At 38.7% G+C, this 12,752-nt stretch overlaps 1 protein-coding gene across 1 annotated transcript in view; it reads left to right on the plus strand.

Annotated features, from left to right (window-relative positions):
• Positions 1-5,918: 5,918 nt before the first annotated feature.
• Positions 5,919-12,752, plus strand: part of cacng2a (calcium channel, voltage-dependent, gamma subunit 2a) — a 91,610-nt gene continuing 84,776 nt past the window's right edge. Inside the window, exon 1 of the mRNA XM_051888602.1 lies at positions 5,919-7,570. Coding sequence (XP_051744562.1) covers positions 7,345-7,570 — 226 coding nt within the window. The 5' untranslated portion in view covers positions 5,919-7,344. The remainder of the gene's footprint in view (positions 7,571-12,752) is intronic.

The raw sequence follows: 12,752 nt of genomic DNA on the forward strand, positions 1-12,752 counted from the left end.
TTGGTTAATAATTAACATTACATTTGCGAGTATGAATCTCACTCGGCTTGTGAATGAGTATAACTTGCATGCAGCCACTGTTCAGCGAAACTGTTCACAAGCTTCTATGGGTTTGATTTTGGTTGTCATTTGTTGAAATAAATACAAAAAATAAAAAATACAGTGTGTCGGTATCTGTCATAGACTGTAAAAAAGGGTGTCTGTCCGCTGAATGCCCCTCCGATTCTCCTCCGTGGCCATATGGGAAAGTGAATATTTACAAAGAAAACATTAAAACTACAGTTACATTTACACCCTTCCAACAAAGAAATGGATCGACTTCTGTCAGCTTGTTGAACACATTTTTTTTTTTATTTGGACATTTTCTACCATATGATGGCTGAAGCAGCAGCACGTGCCCAGCGCGTGACACTGTTTTCACGATAACCAGATCAACAATGTGAACAGAATTCTACAAAACTGAAGTGAAAACACCTAATGATCATGCAATGGGATAAAATAGCTTCTCTTCCCTGCAAACGATACCATGAAAAATGTGAATATTTAACCAAGTCAAAAACAAAAAAGGTAAGCAGGTATCCATATTCATTTCAGTATCAGCAGACGCAAAACGCTATAAAAGGTGACAACATATAAAGTTAAAAAACGATATAAGTTGGGTAAACGATAAAAGCTCCTTGTGGTTTCTCGGTTTGATAGATTTCAGCAACCATAAACGACGCAAAACAGGAATTTTGAGTTTGTGATAGGATTCCTAAATAGAAAAATCACCTTGCCCTCCAGCCGCATTTAACGCTGCAGCAATGACGTCATGTGCAAACAACCTATTGAAACCTGTATTTCCCACATTTTTTAAGCCAGATCATCCATGTTGCTTAAGTAGAATAAGGGGTGTGCCACTAATGCCTTACAGGCACTAGTTCCTGAGTGGTTTATTCAGACCTCAAAAAGACTTAGATTTAGGCTCCGGTGTTAGATATGTGAATGTGGCATCATAGTGACAAGGTGTATTCAAACCAGTGCATCAATTATCTACGAGACCTTCAGCAGAGGGAAATAGTGTCTACCCCAAAGACAGAGTGTGCCCTGAGGCGAGTTTTACCAAGAGACTACTCATAATCACATCCAATTAATGAAACCACAAAAAAGGAGGCAGTTCAAAGAGCTACCTTATCCTTTGCGTTTCCACGACTCACTTTCGCTCTCTCTCTTCCGCAGAGCACAATTCACTTTAAGCATTGCTTAAGCCAATGCTCAAGGGGTGTTTTAACAAGCAGTTGATTAGCACTAGTTTTTTGCAGCCTAATGTTTAGCTGACATTAAAGGTCCACGTGGGAAGTATGTACCATAAACACGGACCAGTCCTCCAACACGGACTCTTCTCAATTGTAGGGAATGAATTCCAAAGTTTTCCATGTCCCAACGAGGCCCAAAACCAGCAGGTGTTGCTGCCGCTTTAGCTGCAACTCCCCAGCACCCACCCACTGTTTAGGGATAATGGAGCTGCACTGAATTTCAGTATCACTTTAAACCCTCTGATAATAAACTCCATCCACCTCAAAACATTAGCCATAAACTGATAATAGGCACAGCAGTAGCCTAGGTAATATTTTACAGTAAATATACTCTGTTGCCTACTTCAGGCAAATTTCTGCATGACACTAACATAGCTGGAATTTAAGATCATACGTGGATGCTACACACCCATATGCTTCAGCATTAATTACACACTTCTCTCTCTAAAATACCCATTCATTTATGTCTATTTAATCATTCCCTGCTGATTCACAGTAGATCACACACTCAGACTCAGTGGCCGAAGCCAGAACTCCTGTTTGCTCATTGTTCATTCCAGTGATCATGACACAGCTAATAGAGGCCGGATTAGTGTGCAGGAACAGAGTGGGCAAACACACAGAGACTAATGATGGAGACCAGCCAGTCTGCACCACTTTCTCATGCTCTAAAAACACCTCTATCATGTTTGCATTTGTGCATATTACTGTATTTTTAAGTAGTTTACTAAGGTGTTGGCATGCACTAAGTTAGTGTCTACTGGTCTATTTTATAGCTATACCCATTTGCACCCATCCATCTGCCCCTACTGATAATCATAGCTTTGGATGCGTTAATATGTTATTTTATTTGTGCATGAACACACATAAATTTCCTATCCGCTTGATTTTTTTTCTCTGAACTCACACTCCCCAATTCCCTCCCTGCTTCTGTAAATCTACTACCCTATATATTCCCGTGCCCTTCCTCTCTGTATCTGTCAGTGTGCTCTCCTCATCTGTCGTCTGCGCTTTGAATCTGGAGTGGTCCAGCACTGTACCAGACTAGAATTTTAAGCATGTCCTTTGGTCAGGAGGGGGCGTGGAGGGGGGGTAGAGTCGGTTGCTATATGCATGAAACTTGAAAGGGCTCTAGCACAGTAACATGCTATATTATGTGGCTTTGAACCTAAAGGATTTGGTGCATAATTCTCACTCCTGTTTTTCTGGTCTACGCTATTTACAGCTACATGGCTACTGTGTGTTATTTTCATCAAATAATTAATTTATTGTAAACCATTGAACTATGAAAGGAGAGAAAAGTATGCTTTAAAAAAGTGGCCAATGAGATGACATAAGGATAAGAAAATAAGGACACGCAATCAACATGAATAGCAAATAAGTCAATGAAATATGTACAAATAGAGGTAAGAGGTGATAGCATCAAAATGAAATGGCTTATAATACTGCATTGTGTGAATGGCATCAAATAAATATCCAAGCTGGAAAAGCAAAGATGACAATATTCTTTAAATATATGTCAGGGTCAGAATTATTGGCACCCTTTGGTAAATATGAACAAAGAAGCCTGTGAAAATAAGGCTGCATTGTTAATCCTTTTGATCCTTTATTTTAAAAAATCTAACCTTTCATTGGGGGAAAATCTCTTTATGAAATAAATGTTTTTCTACAATACACATTGGCCGCAATTAATCATACCATTTTATTCAATACTTTTTGCAACCTCCTTTTGCCAAGATAACAGCTCTGAGTCTTCTCCTATAATGCCTGATGAGTTTGGAGAACACCTGACAAGAGATCAGAGATCATTCCTTCACGCAGAATCTCTCCAGATCCTTTAGATTCCCAGCTCCATGTTGGTGCTTCTTCTCTTCAGTTCACTCCACTCATTTTCTTTAGGGTTCAGGTCAGGGGACTGGGACGGCCATGGCAGAAGCTTCATTTTGTGCTCAGTGACACATCTTTGTGTTGGTTTGTGTCCTGTTGGAAGATCCAATAATGGCCCATTATAAGATTTCTAGCAGAGGCAGTGAGGTTTTGATTTTTTTTTATCTGTTTGCATTTAAAAGAATAAATGATGCCATGTATGTGAACAAGATGTCCAGGACCTCTGGCAAAAACTAGGTCTACAATTTCAAAGATCCAGCAGTATATTTAACCGTGGGCATGGGGTACTTTTTATCCCTGTTTGCACCGAACCCATCTAGTAGGTTTGCTGCCAAAAAGCTCTTTTTTTAGTTTCATCTGACCATAGAACCTAGTCTTGTTTGAAGTTCCAGTAGTGTCTGACTGAATATGCTGGAGTTTGTTTCTGGATGAGAGCAGAGGATTTTTCTTGAAACCCTCCCAAACAACTGTGGTGATGTAAGTGTTGTTTGAATTTTTTTTTTTCTTTCTTTTTTTTTCAGACTCAACAAAGTTCTCCAGCTGTGATCCACTCGAACTATCCTCCTCACCATGCATTAAGACAATGTAGACACACGGCCTCTTCCATGCAGATTTGTAACATCTTTAGTTTATTGGAACTTCTTAATTGTTGCCCTGATTTTGTTTTAGCTTTTTTCTTACTACAACTTTCTATTTTGTGAAGCTCAACAATCTTTTTCTGCACATCAGAACTATATTCTTTGGTTTTACTCCTTGTGGTGGATGATTAAGGGAATTTGGCCTTTGTGTTTCCTCGTGTTTATACTCCTTTGGAACAAGAAGTCATGGCTGGACAATTTCATGTTCCAAGTCACCCTGGTGAGCTAAAAAAATGCAAAAAATAAATATATTTCAGAGAGATTTTACTCATAAGAATTTCTGGGGTGCCAACTGTGACCAACGTATTTTGGAGAAAAACATTAATTTCATAATGTGATTTTCCCCCAAAACAATTGTTTTACTTCAATGAAAGGCTAGATATTTTGTGAATTTTTCGAATGAAAAAAATTAATGCATTTTTGATCATATTTACCAAGAGTGCCAATAATTTAATTCTGACCATGACTGTATATATATATATATATATATATATGTATATATATATATATATATATATGTATATATATATATATATATATGTATATATATATGTATATATATATATATATATATATATATATATATAGAGCCTATATACACCAATTAGGCATAAAATTATGACCACCTTCCTAAAGTGTGCTGGTCCCCCTTTTGCTGCCAAAACAACCCTGACCCGTCGAGGCATGGACTCCACTAGACCCCTGAAGGTGTGCTGTGGTATCTGGCACCAAGATGTTAGCAGCAGATCCTTTAAGTCCTGTAAGTTTTGAGGTGGGGCCTCCATGGATTGGACTTGTCTGTTCAGCACATCCCACAGATGCTCAATTGGATTGAGATCTGGGGAATTTGGAGTCCAAGTCAACACCTCAAACTCGTTGTGCTCCTCAAACCATTCCTGAACCATTTTTACTTTGTGGCAGGGTGCATTATCCTGCTGAAAGAGGCCACAGCCACCAGGGAATACCGTTTTCATGAAAGGGTGTACATGGTCTGCAACAATGCTTAGGTAGGTGGTACGTGTCAAAGTCACATCCACATGGATGGCAGGACCCAAGGTTTCCCAGCAGAACATTGCCCAAAGCATCACACTGTCTCCGCCGGCTTGCCTTCTTCCCATAGTGCATCCTGGTGGCATGTGTTGCCCAGGTAAGCGACGCACACGCACGCTGCCATCCACGTGATGTAAAAGAAAACGTGATTCATCAGACCACCTTCTTCCATTGCTCCGTGGTCCAGTTCTGATGCTCACATGCCCACTGTTGGCACTTTCGGCGGTGGACAGGGGTCAGCATGGGTACCCTGACTGGTCTGTTTTGGAGATGCTCTGACCCAATCATTTAGCCATCACAATTTGGCCCTTGTCAAACTCACTCAAATCCTTACGCTTGCCCATTTTTCCTGCTTCTAACACATCAACTTTGAGGACAAAATGTTCACTTGCTGCCTAATATATCCCACCCACTAACAGGTGCTGTGATGAAGAGATAATCAGTGTTATTCACTTCACCTGTCAGTGCTCATATGCCTGATCGGTGTGTGTGTATATATATACATACATATATATATATATATATATATATATATATATATATATATAAAGGTTTCAGTATGTGCAAATATAGGTTAAACTGCAATACGCTAAAAAAAGTATAAAGCCGCTCGAGAACAGAAACAATAGGTAACCATAGCAACAGTACGCTGATCGAGGGCTTTCCGTTAAGATTAGTATCATTTATTTAATATTATTTACAAATAACAAAAAAAAAGTGTTTTGTTTAAAACGTTTGTAGTACTGACAATTAGCTACGTGACCGTGTCTAGGTTTCGTGTTGTATATATTTTAAAATATAGCCTAACATAGCCTATTAATTAAAAGAAAAACTTGATTTTTGTAACTTGATTACATAATCCACATATAACATGCAGTCCGATATAACCCAGCACTGTCACTCAACATGTAAGCATCAATTAAAATCTACTTCGAGAACGTGAGTTAATATCCATATTCGCTCCGTCCATATAGGCTATGAGTTTTAACTGCACCCTTTTTCTGTCGCCGCACATCCCTTCTCTGTTGTATAACTCTCTCTCTCTCTCTCTCTCTCTCTCTTCCTCTTCTGAGCCACAGCACGCCTGCCTACATCCCTCTCCCAAATCTTCACTATAGCACACAAGCAAAGGGGACCGAAGCAGACCCGTATCCTCCTTTCCCAGCACACCACGTTCCTCATTCTCAGGTCTTTTTGTCTTTTATATGGCGCAAGGGCTCAGCAAGCGGGACGGTTCTGGGTGCGAGAAAGCCAACGCGGATTTGGATAAGCGAGCATCACTGACGGGTCTAGAATACAGCAGTTGCGGCGCCTCCGCCTTCTCGGTCTCTTCTAGCCGGCTCTATGACGAGTAATGGTCGGCTCGTTCTGCTGGATGCTCCCTGCTCTAACCGGATCTTCGACGGCACCATATTCAACAGCAGATTGCCATTTTCGGAAGAAACCTTCAAAGAGCTAGGAGATACATATGGAAACTGGGGATCGGAATTTTAGGAAAAAGGATATATAGTAGTGCTTTATTTTATTATTCTAATTTGCTCATTTATGTTTCGTTCTCGATGAATTTTCTCATTCCATCGTTGACTTGGTTTGTCAAATTGATGCGAGAGCGGCAGCAGCAGATTTAGATTCGCCTGGACATTCTTTTCGTTGGTTTTGAACTGGACTATCCTGGCCATCCATCCATCTATCCTATATTTTTTCTGCTCCTGCACTTCAGTAGAGCTTATCCTGTCCTTTCTGTTTTTTGTTTTTTCTCTCTCTGCGTCTTTCCCTCTTGATTAGAATAGACTAGTATTTGCTTAGCCATAATAAGAGAAGACAGCGTGTTTGTTAAGCAGCTACGTAGGTCAACAGTTGTTGTAACACATTGAATTGTTTAGATATATATTCCGATCCGAAGCAAAGCCTTCCATTACTCCATCAACGCCAGTCTGAATTCCACATTCTTCCTAAACCAGTATTTATCCTCAATTCCTAACACATCAAATCTACGCGCCTAAAATTGTCATGATTAAAACCGAGTATTGTTCAACATTGGCTTAATTGCTGTGGCGTTTGAATGACATGCTCAGGCCATTATTAAAGGCCTCGGCAATTAATTATTATCTTTGATTAGTGGCTTTGCAGCGTGAATGTGTAAGTTTAAGCTGTAGCACTAGCTGCTGCATATCTTACCTCGTTTAGAAACAAAGACAAGGACAAACGATTTAGGAGGGTAAATTTGCTCTTTGTTGGAACAGCGCGGAAAGCGTAGCGTTCCTCTCCAAAACAAACATAAAAACAGCCAGAAAGGCTCACCTATTTCTTCCTTAATCGGTTCTCACCCAAACGCAACCATAAGGTTCCTACCGCATCCTCCCCCTTCCCCCTCCTTTCGCTCAAATATATCCCATTTTTTAAATTTGGTTTGGTCCCGTAAATTTTCAAATATTTATTTCCTATACATCAAGAGGAAAGGGGGTCCCCCTTTCATGGAATGCGGAAACATGGGTGTGTTTGACCGCGGAGTTCAGATGTTATTGACCACGGTGGGCGCGTTCGCTGCCTTCAGTCTCATGACCATCGCGGTGGGCACGGACTACTGGCTGTACTCGCGCGGCGTGTGTAAGATCAAGACCAACAACGAGAACGAGACCAGCAAGAAGAACGAAGAGGTGATGACCCATTCGGGACTGTGGAGGACATGTTGCTTGGAAGGTAAGACTGACATGCTCTCTTTTATCCACCCGATGACGTTTAGCGGTCCCCCATTTGCATTAGAGGGTCCATCTCAGCACGTGCACACGTGTTCCTGTTGGTTGTTACGGAAACGCATCTTAGGCCTGCTGCTTGGTGATGGTTTAAAAGCTCCACTTTCAGCACCAGGGACAGCGACAGAAGCGCACAATAACAAAAACTGATGTGAAAAGATATTAAACAGGGTACACTTTGCTAGGTATAGTTTCAAACACACTGCTGTCTGATGTAACAGGAAAGAACCTGTTAGCTGGTTTCTTGCTGGTCTATCATGTTCCAAAAACCAGTTTGAAAGCATTAATCTAGTAAGAACAGCTATTAGCTGGTTTGTTGCTGGTCTAATATAGATTTGCCGCAGCTAATGACCAGCTTGGACCAGCAAATGACCATCTTAGGCCAGCTAGAAACCATGTACTAAGCTAAAAGAGGATAGTTCTCCAAAATAAATTAATTAATTAATTCATCATATGCTCACCCTCATGTCACTTTTCTATCTTCTGTGAAGCACAAAAGAAGATATTTTGAAGAATGTTTTTATCCATACAATGAAAGTCAAAAACAGCACTGAACCCCACTTATGTTCATTTAATGGACAAAAAAAGTGCAGTTTTTCTTGTGTGTTCAGCATAAGAAATAAAGTCCTTTTAAAAGTAAAAGTTCTTTTGGCATCTATGGAAACTTTCCATCATATAAAACGTTCTTTACAAAGAACTTACTTTTAAATTTATTTTTAAGAGTGATGAGGGTGAGTAAATGAAAAAAAAAGGTTACATTTAGGGGTTAACTATGCCTTTTAAGATGGATTTTCCCGCATTGTAAGGTTATGGATATAACAGCAGATAAATGCATGTGTGCACTACTGGGACTTCCACTATAAGTAACACCTGAGAAAAAATGCTACTCTCATGAACTATGTTCAGAAAGGCTCTCTGTGTGTCAGGTCAACATACACAGACTGTTGATTTCCTGTCATGCTTCGGTGGCTGCACTGACTGCTGACTTTGGCCAAGCAATGTCACCTTGTGAGGTCATGGAGCATAACAAATGTTCCTCATCCTCACCAGGGCTCAGAGGAGGCAGAGAAGATGGCCTGGGTCTCTGAGGCACACGGCCATATGCTATGTGCACACATCCTCTGCTGCTTCTAGAGCACAGGAAGACCTATGGAGGAAAATCTATGACCAGAAGTTGGTCATTCTGAATTAGCAAAGACATGATGTAAGCATTTACAGTCAAATAAGTTCAATTACGAGGCATACTGACAGGGGAGATTGGATGCTGCTGATCTTGATCAAAATCATGACAGCGTGAGTTCTCATAGCCATATGTTGACTAAGGCAAGACAAGTGACTTTGACCACATCTGTCAGTGTGTCCTTAACATCTGCTTTTTAGGTTTGCCTGTCAATTTATCCTTAAGGTTTGTCTGTCATATGACCCAAAATACTCAAGGTTTACAACATCTGTCATTAAGTTACATTTGGTGTGCAGGACAGTCTCTTGGATCAAAAAGTGCTTCATGAGAACAAGTGTAACCTGATCAACATTTCCATGTAAAATATTTCTTAACAGCTTTCTTTGTAGTGCATGTGTTTAAGTGTGTCACTGGCCCAACATAATTCCACATGGTAGTCAGTCAGTTGTAATTTTTGATGCAATTTAGCTCTCAGTTACACAGATTTTGCAGACCAAGGTCTTTGGAATAGCAATGGAATGGCATATGTTTGGATTCGGTTCAGCTAATAAAATGATAGTACACTAGCAGAATTCAACCCTGAAGAATGAAAAATTGACTTTTTTTTGTGTGTGTGTGTCAGATAAATCCTCTAGTTTATGAACAGCCAGTAATACCAAAATGAATTGGATAAAATCACTGGATGAAAAACAAAACAAAATAAAAAACACAGACTTAAATAGTAGAACACTTAAATGGCTGATTACAGTCAGCTCATTTACAAAATTAGGTGCAGGTCTGTGATAAGTCTTAAGTAAAAGAGGATTGTGCTGCTTAAATGTAAAGCATCCTCCTTCTGTTCTCAGTTCAGGCTCACGCAGATCTCACGCTCAGACTATGAAAAAAAAGCAATTAGCTGCAACAGTAAATAACACTTATCCCTCAACCTACATGGTTGTATCCATCAACCAGGTGCCGCCTCTCAGAGCCCATCTTGCACTGCCATCTCATAGACCGTGTGTAGGCAGGCTAGGATGTAAATCTCAGTGGTCAGTGCAGAAGATGATTTGCTGGGGAGGAATAGATTTACAGCATGCAGGTGGGCAAGAGTGTTAGTGTAATTTGTCCCTGGAGTGCTCCAAACTGATGAGAGAGGGGAAACACCCTCAACTGGACTGTCCTCAGCAATATTAGTAAAGCTTCAGATATTTAACATTGCACCACCCACATATGAAGTATACTATAGAGCAATCCAGAAAATCACACCTACATATCTTACATATCTTGTACAGCTTTAATAACTTCCTTGGCAAGAGAAAAAAGAACAATGTATATCATATTATCTACATGAAATTGTTATTTTCTATTAGTGCCAGTATTTGTAGTATTGTTGGTATACTTACTGTATATTACTGTTCAAATGTTTGAGGTCGATAACATTTTTTAATGCTTTTAAAAAGATCTCTTATGCTTACCAAGGCTGTATTTATTTGATCAAAAATACAGTAAAAAATGTGTAAATGATTATTACAATGTAAATTAACTTTTTTCTATTTTAATATATATTTTAAAATGAACTTTATTCCTGTGATGGAAAAGCTGAATTGTCAGCATCATTACTTCTGTCTTCAGTGTCACATGAGAAACCATTCTGATCTGGTGCTCAAAACATGTTGAAAATAGTTGTGCTTCTTAATATTTTTGTGAAAACATATACATTTATTTTTCAGGATTATTTGATTTTATTTGTGTAACATTATAATCAATTTATTCATCACCAATTTAATGATCAATTGATTTCTTCTTTCTCAATCTTTTGAACGGTAGAGTATCAGATTCTTTTAAAATGTAACTATTGTAAATTATGGAGGTTTACATTCAGTCTGCTTTGAGCAATGCTTCAAAAAATAATTTATAGAGGCCAATGGCTAATTAAGCAGTGCTTTAATTAGTGAAATCTTAAAGCTATTCTTGTAGCAGGGTCATGTATTCATTCACTTTTTATTCTTATATATTTCAGAGTTGCTTTCAGTACATTTGCATTTATTTCCAGTGTCAGCAGATCTATTTTGTTCCCAATGAACTTATAATAGCTTCAAAAAGTTTTTGAACACTTAAGCCACACTTAAAAATGTATAGATGTCATTAGATATAAAACCAACAGGCATTTATTAAAACAAATACAACAAGCACACTTTAAAGGGTTAGTTTACCCAAAAATGAAATTTCTTTCATTAATTACTCACCCTCATGTAAGACCTTCGTTCATCTTCAGAACACAAATTAAGATATTTTTGATAAAATCCGATGGCTCAGTGAGGCCTCCATTGCCAGCAAGATAATTAACACTTTCAGATGCCCAGAAAGGTACTAAAGACATTTAAAACAGATCATGTGACTACAGTGGTTCAACCTTAATGTTATAAAGCGACGAGAATACTTTTTGTGCACCAAAAAAAACAAAATAACGACTTTATTCAACAATATCTAGTAATGGCCGATTTCAAAACACTACTTCATGAAGCTTCGAAGCTTTACGAATCTTTTGTTTCGAATCAGTGGTTCGGAGCGTGTATCAAACTGCCAAAGTCACGCCCCCCAGCGGTGAGCCATTGAAATTTCGAAACACTTATGACTTAATGAAGCCTCGTTTACTGAAATCACGTGACTTTGGCAGTTTGATACGTGCTCTGAACCACTGATTCGAAGCAAAAGATTCGTAAAGCTTCATGAAGCAGTGTTTTGAAATCGGCCATTACTAGATATTGTTAAATAAAGTTGTTATTTTGTTTTTGGTCGCACAAAAAGTATTCTCGTCACTTCATAATATTAAGGTTGAACCACTGTAGTCACATGAACTGTTTTAAATATGTCTTTAGTGGCTTTCTGGGCATTGAAAGTGTTAATTATCTTGCTGTTAATGCAGGCCTCACTGAGCAATCGGATTTCATCAAAAATATCTTAATTTGTGTTCCGAAGATGAACGAAGGTGTTACGGGTGTGGAACGACATGAGGGTGAAATAATTAATGACAGAATTTTCATTTTTGGGTGAACTAACCCTTTAAGAAAAACATTACATTTGGTGGACAAAAAGCATTATAGTTGTCAAACTAAGTGGATTATGGTACATACAGTAGTGGTACGTAGTAAACTACACCTGTGGTTACTCTTGAGAGAAAAAACATCTAAAAATCTACAATAAATTACAATGGCAACAGCTGATTAAAAGTAAGTACAGAAATGGTAAAGAAATGTGAAGTTTCTTCTGAAAAAAAAAAAAGTCTAGCATAATCTGTTTTCAGATGCCACTTGTTTTGACATCTTGTTATCTAATACAATGAAATTAATAAACTTTTAATCTAGGCTTAAATGTCCAAATGCTTTTAATGGCCCCTGCATTTTTATTATTATTATTATTTTAATCCTCAATCCCAAAGCAAAAAAGTGTCAAACCAGATAATTAGGGCAAAGTTATATATAAAAAAAAAAAAAAAAGCAAAGCTCAATGCACTTGCTAATATCGCACCTCTCAGTGAAAGATGACAGCTTGTTAAGGTCTTATTCTGGACACCCACAGAGCCATTATAGTGCCACTGCAGATTAGAATGTGTCCCTATAGTGAATGGAACCAAATATGAATCAGCATGACATTGCTCTGTAAGTTGCAGCACATGCATGTACACATATAAACATTGCCATGATAGAACACAAACTGGTATACAGTGGGCCGCCATTACCGTAGTGACTCAGACCCAAGTGTACTTCACCAGAACTACAGTTAATCTGCGTTATTAATCTTCATTATGCTAACAATGAATGTGAGGGTACAGCACAGCGAGAGCGCAGGAACAGCGCAGCAAAGAACAGTGACAAAAGAGGCGCAGTTATATTCCTCGCATACCCAACACTTATCATTCCAAATCTCTGTGACAGCAACTTTCCCAATAAGACAGATCATTCTTCTGAAC

This window comes from Ctenopharyngodon idella, chromosome 3 (genome assembly GCF_019924925.1).
Source record: "Ctenopharyngodon idella isolate HZGC_01 chromosome 3, HZGC01, whole genome shotgun sequence".
Lineage (NCBI taxonomy): Eukaryota > Metazoa > Chordata > Actinopteri > Cypriniformes > Xenocyprididae > Ctenopharyngodon > Ctenopharyngodon idella.